The 16,927-nt window shown below is 54.7% G+C and overlaps 2 protein-coding genes across 2 annotated transcripts; one reads left to right on the forward strand and one right to left on the reverse strand.

The window, feature by feature from the left end:
* Position 1: 1 nt before the first annotated feature.
* On the reverse strand, positions 2-2,739 carry JSRP1 (junctional sarcoplasmic reticulum protein 1). Its single transcript, XM_049788248.1, has 6 exons — positions 2,685-2,739; positions 2,330-2,367; positions 2,106-2,199; positions 1,312-1,429; positions 474-619; positions 2-348 (listed from the first exon to the last, which is right to left on the reverse strand). Exons 1-6 carry the CDS (start codon positions 2,737-2,739, stop codon positions 2-4), a joined length of 798 nt encoding a protein of 265 aa, XP_049644205.1.
* Positions 2,740-12,336: 9,597 nt separating this feature from the next.
* Positions 12,337-14,703, forward strand: OAZ1 (ornithine decarboxylase antizyme 1). The gene is given in 6 exon segments (XM_049789299.1): positions 12,337-12,553; positions 13,629-13,686; positions 13,688-13,774; positions 13,864-14,036; positions 14,124-14,209; positions 14,300-14,703. Coding segments are annotated over 6 exon segments (684 nt in total). The 5' UTR covers positions 12,337-12,407; the 3' UTR covers positions 14,434-14,703.
* The last annotated feature ends 2,224 nt before the right edge of the window (positions 14,704-16,927 follow it).

Below are 16,927 nucleotides of genomic sequence, written 5' to 3' on the forward strand. Positions count from 1 at the left end.
CTCAGTCCCGCCCTTTGCCCGCACGGTGCTTTCGGCCCAGAGGCCGGGGATCCGGGTCCGAGTGACGCCGTGACTCCCTGGCCGGGCGCTTCCTAGGCTCGGGGTCCCACGAGGCGCGTGCCTTTCTCCGGGGTTCCTCTTCTCGTCGTGCCTTCTCGCGCCTCTGTTTCTCCTGCCGCGGCCTCGCCTCCAGCTCCCGCTTCTCCTGCGGCCTCTCCCTCTCCCTCTTGGGTCTCGGCTCCTTCTTCCGCTTCTCTTTGGGCTCGGGGACCGAGCGGGACGCAGAGTCCTCTCCAGCCGCCTCTACCGCCTCTCCGTTCCCCGGAACCTCAGCGGGCTCCTCTGCCTCTGGCTGGGGCGCAGGCGGGGGCGGTAGGGGACCCCTGGTCTCCGGCTTTAGCTGCAATGCAAACTGTGCAGGGACCCCACACACACATACAAAAACAACACCCCCCTCTAGGCCCCTTTCTCACCCGTGAAGGATCCTTGAAGGATGCGCTTACCGGGGGCGGTGCCGGCTCCGGCTCCTTTGGAGCTGAGCTGGGCGGAACCCAAGGCGCCCGGGTTGGGGTTGGGATTGGGGCTGGAGCTGGGGCGGTTGCTTCTCCCACCACAGCATCTAGAAAGGAGGTCATGAACTGGAGGCTATTTGGAGGCTATTAGCTCCCCTTCCCTCCAGGCCTCCCTCCTTTTTTGTTTTTATTTTGGGGCCACACCTGGCGGAGTTCAGGGCTCAAAACCTGGCTGTACTCAGAGATCCCTCCTGTAGTAGATGGGGGTGCCAGGTATTGAACCCCAGTTGCAAAGCTCTGCAAGCGCCTTAACCGGAGGACTATCTTTCCAGCCACAAAAAAAGGTCATTTTTTTTTCTTTTTTTGATTTTTTGGGCCACACCCGGTGACGCTCAGGGATCACTCTGGCTCTGCGCTCAGAAATCGCTCCTGGCTCTGGGGGACCATGTGGGACGTCGGGAATCGAACCCAGGTCCGTCCTGGATCAAGGCAAAAGCCCTACCGCTGTGCTATCTTTCTGGTCCCTCAAAAGATCGTTTATATCTAGGGGTTCTAACCTGATACACCAGGGAATTGGGGGGAGGTGCACGCGTCCATCCTGAGGGACTCATAGGAGGGAAATGTGGATGCTTGGAAGAGGTCTAGACCCCAATCCTGGGGCGCAGCAGGTGGAGGGGCAGGGGGAAGGGGAAAGCCGGGTTTAGGCCCTTGGGGGGGGCACATTGGTGGCGCATGCTTACCCTTGCACAGCTGGAATGCCGATCCCAGGAGGGCCACGAGTGAGGCGACCACCAGGCACTGGTTAAGCGAGAGAGACCCCCAGAGCAGCTCCTGGCGCCTAGCGGGAGGCGGCGGCGGCGGGGGAGGCTGCGGGGGTGGTGCTGGCTGCGTTTTCCTGCGCGCGGGGCTCCGAGGAGCTGCAGGATGAACAAAGGTGGGGCTGGGCGCCAGGATCTGAGGCCAGCCTGACCTCCAGATCTAGCCAGGCAATGTGGCCAAGGCAGTTACTCCTCAGCCCTCAGGGCAGAGATGCCAAGAATGTTCTAGACAATGATTAGCAGAAGCTTAGAAACACCTTAGTTGGTGTCAGCTTGAATTAACAGCTACTCTTCCTTCCATGAGTCACTATTTTTTTCTGGGTTTTGAGCACACTCAGGGTTGACTCCCGCTCTGCAAGCAGGAATCACTCCTGCTGGGGCTCAAGGGACCCTATGAGATGCCTGAGATCAAACCCAAGTCAACCGCGTGCAAGGCCAGCGCCCCCTCCCCCGCTGTACTATTGCTCCAGACATGAATCAGGCACCCCCTCAGCAACCAGGAGCACCCCAGACCAGCCCAGGATGTATTTATGCCCCTCCCTGCTCCATGCTCCTATGTCAGCTCAGACACCCCCCTCCAGACACCTCCAAATCCTTTTTCTTTGGAGGGTCCACACCCAGCAATGCTCAGGGCTGACTCCTGGCTCCACACTCAGAAATCATTGCTGGTGGTGCCTAGTGGACCCTACAGGATCGAACCCAGGCCAACCGTATGCAGAGCCAGTACCCTCCCTGCCCCACTGTGTTTTCACTCCGCCTTCCAAACCCTTTTTACCTGCTTTCAGCTTGTCCTTGCCCCTTTCAGAATCCTCCGGTTCCTTGGGCCCTGCATTAGCACCACCTGCCGGACTGCCCTCAACCACCAGCTCCTGAGAATCATTGGGGGAGTCCCAGTGTGCTGCTCTGATGGGGGGGTCCCCAACCGAGGGAAACCCACCCCTGGGACATATTGCACAGGAATCCTTAGGCCCCCCCACACACACACAGCTTGTCACTCACCTGGGGCCAGCTGCCAGCATCCTCCCTTAGGGATAAAGCTAAGAAAACAGAGACCAAGGTCATGGGGCAACACCCCCCTTTTCCCACCCTCCTCCCATGACAGTGCCTGCTGCTAAAAGCCTTGTGGGAGTTTGGCCTAAATCTCAGCCCCCCATGACATGCTCAGCACCTGTGTTTTGTGGGTTTCCCTGGGACCCAGAGGGGAGAGGTCAATAGGGGTGGGAGGAATGTCTCAATCCTAGTCTTTCTGAGAGACATGCTTCTTGGTTTGGCGTGAGCCTGGGTGGGGATACTGTAAGTTATTTCCCCCTAAGGCTTGTCTCCTTTGGGGTCCCCCAGGTCAAAATGTCCTCACCTGCCTGCAAGCTCCCCAGGCCTGCATCCACCTCCTCCAAGGCTCTGGCTGTCATAGAGACAGACACCCCCAGATGCAGCAGTCTCCACACAGGCTGTCCAGTGGCCGGCAAGCAAGATTATTATTTTTTTTAATCTGTGGTGTTTTGGGGTCACACCTGGTAATGCTCAAGGCTGATTCTGAGTCCAGGGATCACTCCTGGCAATGATTGGGGACCCATTGGGGTGCTAGAGATTAAACCCAGGTTGGTCACATGCAAGGCAAGCACCCTACCTGCTGTACTATCATTTCAGGCAGCTAGATTCTTATTTTTTTGTTTGGTTGGTTTTGGGGGTCACAATCGGCAGTGCTCAGGGGTCCCTATGGATTTCTGGGGATTGAACTTGGTATGGCTGTTTGCAAGGCAAATGTGTAAAATTATATTATCACTCTGACTCCCAAGATAATTATTTTTGGGTCATTGATGTTTAGCTGTGGTACTCTGGGGATTCTTTGGTACCGGCATGGAACCTCCATCTCCATCCCTCCCCCAGACACAGCCCAAGTTTAGGACTGGAGAACAGGAGAGAGGGAGGGCACAGGCTTTGCACACAACTGACCTGGGTTTGATCCCCATCATCCCATATGCTCCCCGTGAGTCCCTTCTGGATGTCTCCTGAACCCCATATGGAATAAGCTCTGAGCACTATGTGTTTTCACCCCCCAATAAATGAACCCATATTCTGAAATTTTTGGGGCCACACTCAGGGCTCTGTGCTCAAAAATAGGCCCTGGCAGGCTTAGGGGACTATATGGGATGCTGGGATTCGAACCACCATCTGTCCTGGATCAACTGTTTACAAGGCAAATGCCCTACTGCTGTGCTCTCTCCAGCCCCAACACATTCAGAGTTTTAAATTATTGCCCCAGCCCTACCCATATCTATATTATTCTGATTTTTTTTTCTTGTTTTTGTTTTGGGGCCACATCCAGAGGCTCTTAGGGGTTCTTCTCAATGCTCAGAAATCACTCCTGCCAGGCTCAGGGGACCATATAAGATGTTGGTATTAAACATGGTTCCTAAAATCTGCAGGGCACTGCACCCATTGGGGGTCCCCCCCACTGCTTCTGCCCTTCAACCCCTGACAACTGCCAGGGGACGCCTCCCAATAGGCTGCTGCGCCCAGGCCCAACCCACAGATTCCCTGAAAGTGGCCTGGCGGGAGAGGGGCAAGGCAGTGAGTCAGACCCTGCACCCCTGCTCCACCCACTGAAGCCAGAGACTATTTTTATCTGCAGCTGAGACTGGGACAGAGCAGCCTGTGGCCCAGAAGCCCCTTAAGATCTCTGCTCCACTGGGTCTTCCCAGCCTTTTTACCAGCCACCCCACTCCTGTCCCTGCTCTGGGCCCCCTGAGATACAATGGGCCCTAAGTCAGAACCTGCCTGGCTCTGACCATGATCGGCTGGGACATGGGGTTGGGGATCTAATGCCACACTGGGGTCCTCACTTCTTCCTGGGGATGCATGAGAAATCACTCTGAGATCTGACAGACTAGGGTCAAACCTGGGTTCAGAGCAATAGGACAGAAAGGAGGGCCTTGCCTTGCATGTGGCTGATCTGGACTCAATCCCCAGCACCCTATTAAGTTCTCTCAAGTCCCCCCAGGAGTGATCCTTGAGCACAGAGCCAGGAGTCAGCCTTGAGCAATATCAGGTGTGCCTCCCCCTCGAAAAAAGTGCTTGGCTCTGTTGGCTCCCCAAAGGCTGTTTTTGGGGTCCTGGTAACTGACTCCCAAAGTTAGTGAGTCCCACCCTAAGGAGATGATGCCCCCTCCTCAGCAGCTGGGTCCAGGTGGGGGAAGTGGATACCCCAAAGAGGGCATGAGGCTCCCCCAGGAACCTCAGACACTAGATGGGGTGAACCTATGAACCTCAGACATGGGGGTGAGTCCCCCGTGAATCTCAGATGTCCCCACTACAGATCCTGGGGCTGCCAGCTCTGCTCGGGCACCCCCTGCTCCCACTTACCCCCAAGCCACCGTGCTGGGCTGCTGAACTCGACGGAGCTGGGGACGGAGCTGGGTGAATTGGCCGTGACAGGACAGACAGATGGACAGAGACAGGTGGCAGGAGTGAGAGGGGGAGGAGGGCCACACGCGATGGCTGCTGGGCACTCTCCACCCCCACTCAGCACTCAGCCAGCCCCTTGGACTCATAGGATGTTGTTTCCTGTGTCTGAGCTTTGGAAAGTGGGGGTCCCAGGACAAGCAACCCCACCAAGGCTGATCTTTCTTCTAGATCCAGCACTGGGTTTAACCACTATCATCCCTGACTTCAAGAGTCCAAGGATGAGGGCCGAAGCGGTGGCGCAAGCCGTAGGGCATCTGCCTTGCCTGCACTAACCTAGGATGAACCGCGGTTCGATCTCCAGTGTCCCATATGGTCCCCCAAACCAGGAGCGACTTATGAGCGCATAGCCAAGAGTAACCCCTGAGCCCAAGTGTGGCCCAAAAACCAAAAAAAAAAAAAAAAAAAAAAAAAGAGTTCAAGGATGGTCAACAGAGCCTGGAGGAATCAGTAAGGACTTCCTGAAAGAGGAACAACATGGTTGTGTGAAATCTCACCTCTACTGGCTTCCCTGGGAGGCACTAGCTCAAATGTCTGTTTATATATTTGCAAGGTGGATTTACTGCCTTTTGTTCACATTTCTTTTTGGTAAAAGGACATATCCAACAGTGCTCAAAGATTACTGTGGTCAGGGGTCACACCTAGAAGGCTTAGGGAACCCTATGTGGGTGCTGAGGACCGAACTTGGCTCAGACATGTGCAAAAACGCAAAAAATGCCTGCTGTACCATTGCTCTGGCCCCCATCCAGTGGATTTAAATTGGCGGGTCCCATGTTGAGTGGAGTCGGTCAGAAGAGGTAAGACAGGGGCCGGAGAGATAGCATGGAGGTAAGGCATTTGCCTTTCATGCAGGAAGTCATCGGTTCGAATCCCGGCGTCCCATATGGTCCCCTGTGCCTGCCAGGAGCAATTTCTGAGCCTGGAGCCAGGAATAACCCCTGAGCACTGCAGGATGTGACCCAAAAACCAAAAAAAAAAAAAAAAAAAAGAAGAGGTAAGACAGGGATAGGACAGTCTCACTTATATGAGTGACTGGATGAGGGAATGCAAAGTATAAAAGTGCTGGCAACTCTTGACACCAGAGTGTTGAAAGGGGAAGGACAGTAAAGGAATAAAATCCAGGAGTAGAAGAAGCAGATGGGAAGTAATGGGGGGGGGGAGGGACAAAGGTCAAGGGTCTAGGTGGGAGTAGCAGAGTGATAAGGCTAAGTACTCCAACTACAGAGAAGGGGCCAGAGAGATAGTACAATGGGTAGGACGTGTGTCTTGCACATACCCTCCCTGGTTTAATCTCTATATAATCCCATCTAGTCCCATGATGGGACTGGCCAAAAGTGACCCCTGAGCACAGAGACAAGAGGAATCCGTAAACACAGTTGGAAGTGGCCCCAAAATCAAACCAAACCAAACCAGAGTTAATCACAATGAAAGCAGGAGATCTTAAATACACCTGTCAGACTTTAAATATGCTTGTGAAGGAGGCAGGTTGGGGGTGGAGGGAGCGCAAGATATGGTGGGAGTGGGGGGAAGGAAATGCACACTGGAGGTGAGAAGATACTAGAGCATTTTCTGCCTGAAATTCAACTAGAATTTCTTTCTATCTTTTTTTATTTTTGGGCCACACCTGGTGATACTCAGGTGTTACTCCTGGCTATGCTCTCAGAAATCTCTCCTGGCTTGGGGAACCATATGGGACGCCATAGGATCAAATCGTGGTTTGTCCAAGGTCAGCCGCATGCAAGGCAAATGCCCTACCGCTGCGTCATGCCACCGCTCTTGTCCAAACTAGGAATTATTTCTACAAATCATGGTATCTTGGGGCCAGAAAGATAGCATGGAGGTAAGGTGTTTGCCTTTCATGCAGAAGGACGCTGGTTTGAATCCCGGCATCCCACATGATCTCCCATGCCTGCCAGGAGCGATTTCTGAGCGTAGAGCCAGGAGGAACCTCTGAGCACTGCTGGGTGTGACCCAAAACCCAAAATAAATAAATAAATAAATAAATAAATAAATAAATAAATAAATAAATAAATAAATAAATAAATAAATAACTTGGGGTTGGAGTGATAGCACAGCAGGTAGGGTGTTTGTCTTGCATGGCTGAGCACAGAGCCAGGAGTAGCTCTTGAGTACTGCCAGGAGTTATTTTTCAGTGCAGAGTCAGGAGTAACCCCAGAACACCGGCAGGTATGGCCAAAAAAAAAAAATGTTGGATTGCGGGGCAGGAGAGATAGCACAGTGGCATTTGCCTTGCAAGCAGCCGCTGCAGAACCTAAGGTGATTGGTTCGAATCCCAGCATCCCATATGGTCCCCTGAGCCTGCCAGGAGCGATTTGTGAGTATAGAGCCAGGAGTAACACCTGAGCATCGCCGGGTGTGGCCTAAATAAATAAATAAATAAATAAATAAATAAATAAATAAATAAATAAATAAAAAATAGTTGGACTGTGCAATCGGGAGGTTACCAGAGGGAGAGGTGGAGAGGGTGCGAGGACCCTCTCAAAAGTAGGACCATCCTGGGACCTGGGCGGGGGGGTTCAGCGAGGCGACACACAGTTGAGGTGTCAGACCACTGTGGTCTCCAAGTGTCACTGGCATCGGAGACCAAGATAGATCAAGGCCTGGGGTTTAAAAGCGGGTGTATCTGGAATTGGGGAAGTAGAGGTCTGCGCGTGGTGCCCACCTTGGAAATGCAAACCAAAGTCCTACCTAGGGCTCCTTTGTGAAAGGAGAGAGAGCTGAGTCGCCCGCAGCCTACCCAGACCCAGCTGAGAGCACAGCCAGTACAAAGGTCCTGGGCAGGACCTAGGGTGGTGGTGGTGGGAGGATCTGAGAGGGGGCATGGCTGGAGCAGAGGATGCTGGGAGCCTGGGCGAGGCTGGGATTTAGCTCTTACCAGCTGGAGGTGGGTGGGTGACCAGCAGGGTCAGGTCTGATATACTGGGTTTTGTTTGGAGTCGGATAAGGCAGTGGTTGCAGGGGTCTCAAACTCTATTTACCTGGGGGCCGCAGGAGTCGGGGTGATCCTTGAGTGCAAAGTCAGTAGTAAGCCTTGAACGTTGGGGGTGTGACACAAATAAAACAAAACAAAACAAATAAAGATTCCTCTAGGGCAGGGCCACAAAATGTTGTACGGAGGGCCTCGAGTTTGAGACCCCTGGTAGGGTGTTCGGCTTGCAAGAAACCATCCGGGTTTGCTCCCCATCACCTCATAGAGTTTCCTGAGTCTTTTTTTTTTTTTTTTTAATTTGGTTTTTGGGCCACACCCGGCGGTGCTCAGGGGTTACTTCTGGCTGTCTGTTCAGAAATAGCTCCTGGCAGGCACGGGGGACCATATGGGACACCAGGATTTGAACCAACCACCTTTGGTCCTGAATCGGTTGCTTGCAAGGCAAACGCCGCTGTGCTATCTCTCCGGGCCCGAGTTTCCTGAGTCTTACCAAGAGTTAGTTATCCCTGGGCCCAAACCTGGACTTAGCCCCGAACACCTCTGGTTGTTGCTCCCCCAAAATAAAAAATTTAAAGATGTATTGGGCCAGAGCCATAAAACAGCAGGTAGGGCATTTGCCTTGCACACGGTCAACCCAGATTTGATCCCCAGCACCCCATACGGTCCCTGGACTATTGACAGAAGTAATCCTCTGAAAGTAGAGCCAGGAGGCAGCCCTGAACACTGTTGGGTCTGGCCTAAAAACAAAAACAAAAAACTTACAATATTCCTTAGAGGTTCAGAGCAATAATATACTGGATAGTGTTTTTGCCTTGCATGCAGCCCACCTGGGTTGGACCCTAGGCACCCAATATCACTGATTTCTGCTTCCAGGAGTAATAAGTCTGAGCAGTGAGGAATAAACCCTGAGACCACTAGGTGTGCCCCACCCAACAAAATTATATATACAGGTTAGACAAATGGTGCAAAGCATTGGAAACACAGTTTTTTTAAATTTATTTGGGAGTTTTATCTGACTGTGTTCAAGACTTAATCCTGGCTCTTCACTCAAGAATCACTCTAAGAGGAGCTCAAAGGGACACTTAGGGGTGCTGGGGATGGAGTCCAGATCAGCTACGAGCAAGGCAAGTGTCCTACCAGCTCTACAATTTCTCTGAACACAGGCTTACCATGTGGGCCCCTGGTGGACTGGATCCCCGTTCCCAGGGCACCAATCATGGTGCCTGCAGAGCAGAGCTTTAAGGGCCATTTCTTTTCCTTCTCCTGCCTCTTTTTTTCCTGCCTAAACAGACATTTCATTTCCTGGATATACAGACAGCCCCCTGGAACTCCAAGGTGGGATTTGGGGGGGCGGGAGCTGGTGGACTGTGAAATGAGATGATGGGCTGCGAGGGATCCCATAGTCCTGTCCTGTGTCCCACTTTGTGCCGTGCCAACCTTGGGAAGTGCCTCCTAAGTCAGATGCAGGAAAGAGTTTCCAGGAAAACTCACCAGCTTGCCTTGCATGTGGTGGGGTTGGCTTCAATCCCTGGCATCTTACATGGAGTATAGGATGAACCTTCCAGGGGGCCAGATCCAGGTTACTACAGGCTCTAGGCTCAGAAATCGCTCCTGATAAGCTTAAAGGACCATATGGGATGCTGGGGATCGAACTCAGGTTGGTTGGTTGCAAGCAAGTGCCCAATCGGTTGTGCTATGCTCCAGCTTCAGATTTTTCTGAGTGTAGTTAGACAAACATCTTGAGTAGTACAGGGTATAGTTGGGAGAGAAAGAGAGGAGAGAAAGGGAGAGAGAGAGAGAGAGAGAAAGAGAGAGAGAGAGAGAGAGAGAGAGAGAGAGAGAGAGAGAGAGAGAGAGAGAGAGAGAAGACCTCTGGGCCAGTTCTCAAGTATTATCATACATATTCTCCCGGAGTTGTTGGTTCTGGGGCTTATCAGTGGTCCGCAGACACTCCGTCACCCTTTCTGGGGATCCAAGCTCATCTGAGGAACTTCCCTATTTTCTCTTCACTTTGCTCCTGCCCACATAGGCCTCTCTGAGTTTCTGCTTCCCAGGTCAAGAAGACAAAAAAGGCTGCAAGGCTGGGTTGAGGTGATTGAAGGAACATTTACTCTTCTCTCTTTCTCTGTCTCTCTGTCTGTCTCTCTGTCTCTGTCTGTCTCTCTGTCTCTCTCTGTCTCTGTCTCTCTCTCTCCAGCCACATCTGAGAGTGCCCAAGGCTTATTCCTTATCTGTTCAGGGATCATTCTTTTTTTTTGGGGGGGGGGTTATCATATCCAGTGATACTCAGGGCTTTTACTCCTGGCTCTGTGCTCAGAAATTACTTCTGGCAAACTCAGGGGGACCGACCATATGGGATGCCAGGAATTGAACCTGGGTCTGCCGCATGCCAGACAAATGCCCTCCCTACTGTACTATTTTTTTTTTTTTTTTTTTTTTTTGGTTTTTGGGTCACACCCGGCGGTGCTCAGGGGTTACTCCTAGCTGTCTGTTCAGAAATAGCTCCTGGCAGGCATGGGGGACCATATGGGACACCGGGATTCGAACCAACCACCTTTGGTCCTGGATAGGCTGCTTGCAAGGCAAACGCCGCTGTGCTATCTCTCCAGGCCCCTTACTGTACTATTTATTGTTCCAGCCTCTCGGGGATCATCTTAGAGGAGTTCAGGGGACCATATGAGGTGGCAGAAATTGAACAAGGGTTGGCCACATGCAAGGCAAGTGGCTTATTTCTCTAGCTGCTATTTTTCATCTTTTTGTTTGTTTTGTTTTCAAGTCACAGCCAGTGGTGCTCCAGACTGTGTCTCCTGGCTCTGCACTTAGGGATTATTCCTGGTGGTGCTCAGGTCCTGTGATCCCCTGTGATCCTGAGGATCAAACCCAGCTCAGCCACTTGCAAGACCAACATCCTACCTGCTGTACTATGGCTGCTCAGAAATAGCTCCTGGCAGGCACGGGGGACCATATGGGACACCGGGATTCGAACCAACCACCTTTGGTCCTGGATCGGCTGCTTGCAAGGCAAACGCTGCTGTGCTATCTCTCCGGGCCCCCTCCATGTATTTCCTATTTTTATTTCCTTATTGAGGTTCCATGATTTAAAATTCTGTTCATTTTAGTTTTCTGCATGGGGAGGAGGGAAGTGTCTGTGAGACAATTCTCATTCAACTTTATACTACAAATTCGTTTGCATTTGCAGGTTTTTAATTATTTTATTTTTTGAAGAAAAAAATTGATTTTGAGACCATACCCAGCAGAGCTCAGGGGTTACTTCTGGCTTTGCACTCAGAAATCACTCCTGGCAGGCTCGGGGGACCATATGAGATGCCAGGGATTGAACTTGGATTGGCAGTGTGCAAGGCAAACGCCCCACCTGCTATGCTACTACTGTTCCAGCCCTGAAAAAAATTTTTTGGGGGGCCCACTAAATTTTTTATTTATTTTTATTTTGGGGCCACATTCAGTAGATGCTCAGAAATTGCTCCTGGCTTGGGGGACCATATGGGATGCCATAGATCGAACCCAGGTCAGTTCTAAGTTAGCCGCGTGCAAAGCAAAAGTCCTATCTCTGTGCCATCGCTCTGGCCCCTAAAATTTTTTGGGGGGGTCACATTCGGCTGTGCTCAGGGGTTAGTCCTGGCTTTACGCTCAGAAATCGCTCCTGGCAGGCTAGGGGGGGACCATGTGGGATGCCGGGATTCAAACCACTGTCCTTGTGCATGCAAGGCAGTCTCCCTACCTCCATGCTATCTCGGCCCCTGGAGGGGAATTCATTTCTGAGCACAGAGCCAGGAGTCAGCCTGAGCACCGCTCTAAAATAACAAAAACAAACCCCCAAAAGCAGAAAAGCCATTGAGTTTCGCTCTGCCCCAAACCCCCAAAGCCGCAAAGGGAAACTTGGTTTTGTCTTGGGGCCTCAGGCCTCCTTTTCACAACGTCAACAAAAACCTTCCGGCCCTTTAAGGCACCCAGAAAAGTCTCCAGTAAACCAGGAGTTGGGGAGAAAAAACATCCTCCGGGCCCCTCCAACGGCTGTGGTGGAAATACGGGTTTACGGTGGTAATAGAATGGGGGTGCAGGGGACCCCCGAATTAGGCCCCAAATATCCTCGGCCTTTTTCTGGCCTATTCTGGGCCCTTCCACACCACCAGGCGGACAAGGCCTCGCTGGGGGAACGGACTCTGAAGAGAGTGGCAAAGGAGGGGTCACCCCAAAGACAAACACCCCCCCCCCCCCGCTCCCCTAAACCCTGCGGTGGGGGCGGGGCGGGGCAGGGCAGGGCGGGGCGGGGCTGGAGCGCCTCGTTCCCAACACCACGGTGGTGGCCACGCCCCCAAAGCCGGCGGGGGGGGCCGCCCCACGCCAGCAACGCCCGCGAAAGCGTGTTTATCCAATCGGCGGCGCCCTCGTAGCCCCGTCTCCTTCTCCATTCGCCAATCAGACGCCGCCGAGGGCGGGCCGCCGCCCGTGTTAGTTTCTTTTTTCCCGGCTCCCCTTGCGGCGCGGCCACGCCCCTCCCGGCAGCGTGAGTGGGCGGGGCCAGCGCCGGGCGCCTATAAAAGTGGGGGTCCGCGGCGGCGCCATTTTGCAGACGGCGAGCAGAGGCGGCGGCGCGGAGAGGCGCAGCGGAGGGCTTTTGCCTGGTCTCGGACCCCCAGCGGCCGGATGGTGAAATCCTCCCTGCAGCGCATCCTCAACAGCCACTGCTTCGCCCGAGAGAAGGAAGGGGATAAACCCAGCGCCACCCTCACCGCCAGCCGCACCATGCCGCTTCTCAGCCTGCACAGCCGCGGCGGCCGCAGCAGCGAGAAGTGAGCCTCGCCTCGCACCCCGCACCCCGCACTGCCCGCCCGCCCGCCCGCACTGCCCCGCACCCCGCCGAAGCGTCCAGCAGCGGGGGCCGCCCCGGGGAAGCGCGAGATCGCCGCCCCTTTGTTGGAGCCCGCAGACGGGCTGGTGGGGGCGGGGCGGCCTGCGTCTCCCCGGCTGGGTGGGTGGGTGGCTGGGGATCCCCGCGATGATTTGGGCGGCTGGACACCCACCCACCTGCGGGGATGCACGGCTTGTTGTTGATGGGGAAGATCTCGCGAGAGTTGGCGGGGGTTTGGAAGTCTGGGAGGGAGATGCTGGTGGGGTTGGGGGGTGCCCTGCAGGGTCTTAAGGGGCGTCGGGGACACGGGTTTATGGAAGCATTTTTTTGGGGGGGAGGTCTTCGCAGAAGCTCGTGCACTATTTTGGGAAGCTCCAATCGTATATGGATGGGGAGGCGGGTTTGGGGACTTTTAAGGGGCCCTGGAGATATAGCATGGAGTTAAGGCGTTTGCCTGCCTTGCATGCAGAAGGTCGGTATTTCGAACCCCGGCGTCCCATAGGGTCCCCCGAACCTGCCAGGAGCGATTTCTGAGCGCTGAGCCAGGAGTAAAGCCCTGAGCACTGCCGGGTGTGATTCAAAACAAAACAAAAACAAAATATAGGGTCCCGCATGGGGCTCGGGTTTGCTAGGCCCAGTCGCTTGCATTGAGGCCCCCCAATCTTGAGGGGGTCGCCCCTGCGGCTCGGAACCCCCCACCCTCACGTCCGCCCTGCTCCTCGAGGCACCGCCACGTAGCCAGCACGGAGGGTCCCCACCCGGATCCCTGTTGCACCCGCGGACGCGGGTTGGTGGTGGTAGAGGGGGGAGGGAGCCGTGCAAAATGGAGGCGGTTCGGGGCCCGTCGACGCGGCGGCTCAGCAAATGGCTGCTGGGCGCCCGGGTGCGCGATTGTGCAAATCCCCGGGGCCGCCACGGGTGACGCAACGGCCGCGCCCGGGAGCCTGGGTTGTGGGAGGAACCCTCCCCCCATCCTGCTGCCCGCGCCGGACCCCCTCACCCGGCCTTCACCTCAGTTCCAGGATGTCCTCCAACTGCTGTAGTCACCTGGGTCCGGGGCCTCGGTGGTGCTCCTGATGCCCCTCACCCACCCCCGAAGATCCCAGGTGGGCGAGGGAATAGCCAGAGGGATCGGAGTCCGCCAGCTAATTTATTGTACTCGGTGAGTGGCTGAGGGGTGCTAGGGCCGTGGGGGGTTCTTGGCAAGGGACTGGTGGGGCCCGGTTTGCATCTCCTTTTCTCTTCCCCCAGGATAATCGGCTGAATGTGACCGAGGAGCCAACGAGCAACAGCAAGACGCGGATTCTCCATGTCCAGTCCCGCCTCACCGAGGCCAGGACCATCCACTGGAGAGCAGTGCTGAGCGGACGCGGCCTCTACATCGAGATCCCAGGGGGTCCGCTGCCCGAGGGAAGCAAGGACAGGTGAGGGGGCACACCTGGGTGCTTGGTGGGGGGACTCCCCAGGTCCTGCCCCACTCTGCCAACTCCTCCTGCCTGTCTGTCCCCCAGCTTCGCGGTGCTGCTGGAGTTTGCCGAGGAGCAGCTGCAGGTCAAGCACGTCTTCATCTGCTTCCCCAAGAACCGGGATGACCGAGGTGAAGGCCCTGCCCTGGAGGGCTGGGGTGGGGTCCGCCCAGGGATCCAGAATCTGGCTACTCATTGCCTGCCTCTCCCTCTGCACGCAGCTGCCCTGCTCCGGACCTTCAGCTTCTTGGGCTTTGAGATCGTGAGACCCGGGCACCCCCTTGTCCCCCAGAGACCTGACGCTTGCTTCATGGCCTACACAATGGAGAGAGAGTCCTCGGGCGAGGAGGAGTAGGGACCGCGTGCCCCTTCCCAAACGCCCGCACCCCCTGCAGGCACCCCAGGCCCACACTTTCCCGGGTTTGGTCGCATGTTGTGATTGTGCAAATAAACGCTCCAAATTAGCCCGCTAGTTCTCCACGTTTAATATTGTGTTTGTGATACTGAAGTATTTGCTTTAATTCTGAATAAAAGTTTCTATTTTACTTTGGTGTGGCTGGTCCAGGCTGATTGGGACCCCCTGCCCCTGCTCAGAACCCCAATAAAGTGACCTCAAGACCTGTGACTCAGTGGTGTTCACTTGGGATGGGGGTCCCTGCTGCTCTTCCCTCCTGGCCATGGGCCAGGCTGTTCCTCTTTATGACTGACGCCCAACCGAAAACATGTCTTTTTTTTTTTTTTTTTTGGTTCACACTCCTGGTTTTGCGCTCAGAAATCTCTCCTGGTTTGAGAGCCATATAGGATGCCGGGGGATCAAACCACGGTCCATCCTACGTCAGCTGCGTTGAAGGCAAATGCCTTATTAAGTTTTAGTTAAAAGGAAAAATAGGGTCCTAGACATTGCCCCTCTTCATTCCCTAGTTGGCGGGGTCAGGTCGGCCATCTGGAGTGCCCCTGGGCTGGGCTAGGTGAGGCCTAAGTAGGGGTGCCAGGCTGGATGAGTGGGTGCCATCTACGGGACACACCTGGGAGTGTCGCCCTCTGGTTCACCTCCAGGCTTTGGAGACTGGAAAGGGTGTTGAAGGCTTTTGGAAGGCACCTCAGTCATGAGGAAGCTGCCTTCTGCCTTCCTACGGGTTCCTGGGGTTCTGCTTAGCAACAGCCCTTCCCTGTGTGTTCTGGGTTCTGTTTTTGGACTGTCCTCAAAGGTTTGGATGCTGGCCTTGCTGACCCAGGTTGAACCCTCAGGACCCCAAAAGGTTCCCAAGCCTCTCCCAGAGCTATCCCTGCGCACAAAGCCCAGAGTAGGCCCTGAGTTTCGCTAGGGGTCTTAGACTGGGGTGCACCTAGTAAAAGCACCTATTAGGGTTCCAATCTCAGACCTCCCAGCCAGCACTGGACAGGAGTAGCCCCCAAAAGGCAACCCCTCCAAGCATGACAAGTTGGCATGGCAGATAGAACTTACATCTTTGGGGAGCTCCAGTACAATCCAGGGATAATAAAATCGTAGAAAATAATTTTGCAGAAAATATAGGGTGTCCCCACAGCACTGATCATGGGAATTCGGAACTTCTATTTCTTCTCTTTCAGGTTAGGGGGTGCTGGCAAGCGGTAGTGGTGCCTCCCCTAAGGGTTTTTTTGATAGTTTTGGTTTTTGGGCCACACCCGGTGGTGCTCAGGTTACTCCTGGGTATGCGCTCAGAAATCGCTCCTGGCTTGGGGGGACCATATGGGACTCCGGTGGATCGAACCGTGGCCCGTTTTGGGTCAGCTGTGTGCAAGGTAAACGCCCACCGCTGTGCTAGCGCTCCGGCCTCCCCCCCCACCCCCCATTATTAAACCTGGTGCTGGTCCCCTGACTGGTAAAGCGAAACCAGTATTTCCAAGCGGTGTTTGGCTCTTGGGACCCGCCGCGAGGAGGCGCCAGAGAGCCCAGTTGGAACATTTCAGGCGCCTTCGGCCAGGTAGGTCAGGTGGGAAGCTCGGGACTTGCGGGGTCTCCAAGGACAGCGTGGGAACGTGGGAACATGGGGGTGGCTGGGTTAGGGGGTGCAAGCATCGCGGGGACACCCTCCTGCTCCCTGGGGTCTCCATGAGCTCTGCCTCACACATTCACACACAGGATAAGGGGGTGCCCCCAACCAGGCCAAACTGATGCGAGTCCCCAGACCCCAGCACCAGAAGTCTGCATTTAGGAAGACGGGGTGTCATACACTCGGACTGGCCATGGGGTCCCCACTTGGTGTGTGTGTGTGTGTTTGGGCCATACATGGTGTTGCTCAGGGATCACTCCAGGCAGTGCTCGGAACCCTCTGGGGGTACCCGGGATTTAACTGGGGCCAGCCACATGCAAGGTAAGCGCCCTCCCCTCTGTCCTCTAGCTCCAGCCCCTCATTTGCATCAATTGACAGCCCAGGATCTCGGCAATTCTATGACTTGTTTGGCTGCACCTGACATTGCTTAAGGGTCACCCCTGGCAGGTTTGGGGACCTATCGGATACCGAGCATCAAAGCTGAATTAGTTCCATGCTAAGTCACACCTTCCCTGCTGCCCTATGGCTTCAGCTCACCGCAATTCTTTTCTTTTTGTTGCCACATTTGTTGGGGCTCAGGGCACACAGTGGGGGTACTGGAAATTCTCTCTGGTTCCCCAGAAGTTTTTTCCCCAGTTATATGTTTTGGGTACCTCCCAAGTAGAGTGACTCAGGGACTCCTTTTGGGGACATTTGGCCTCATTAGCCCCAAATGTGGTGGTGTTCAGACTCAGAGGGGCCGGGGACCCCCATGGAAGTCTGGGATACTGCTCTGAGCATCCTGTAGTGAGAGGGCTGCCCTGAGCAGGAAAGAAC

This window comes from Suncus etruscus, chromosome 15 (assembly GCF_024139225.1).
Source record: "Suncus etruscus isolate mSunEtr1 chromosome 15, mSunEtr1.pri.cur, whole genome shotgun sequence".
In the NCBI taxonomy this organism is placed as follows: domain Eukaryota; kingdom Metazoa; phylum Chordata; class Mammalia; order Eulipotyphla; family Soricidae; genus Suncus; species Suncus etruscus.

Bases quoted from the DNA above. Each gene is read 5' to 3' on its own strand.
- JSRP1 (XM_049788248.1), bottom strand. From the start codon at position 2,739: ATGACAGCCAGAGCCTTGGAGGAGGTGGATGCAGGCCTGGGGAGCTTG. The intron at 1,430-2,105 runs GTAAAAAGGGTT...TTCATCCTGCAG, and splicing joins CAAGGACAAGCTGAAAGCAG to CTCCTCGGAGCCCCGCGCGC. The intron at 620-1,311 runs GTGCCTGGTGGT...CCTCCTTTCTAG, and splicing joins GGGTCTCTCTCGCTTAACCA to ATGCTGTGGTGGGAGAAGCA.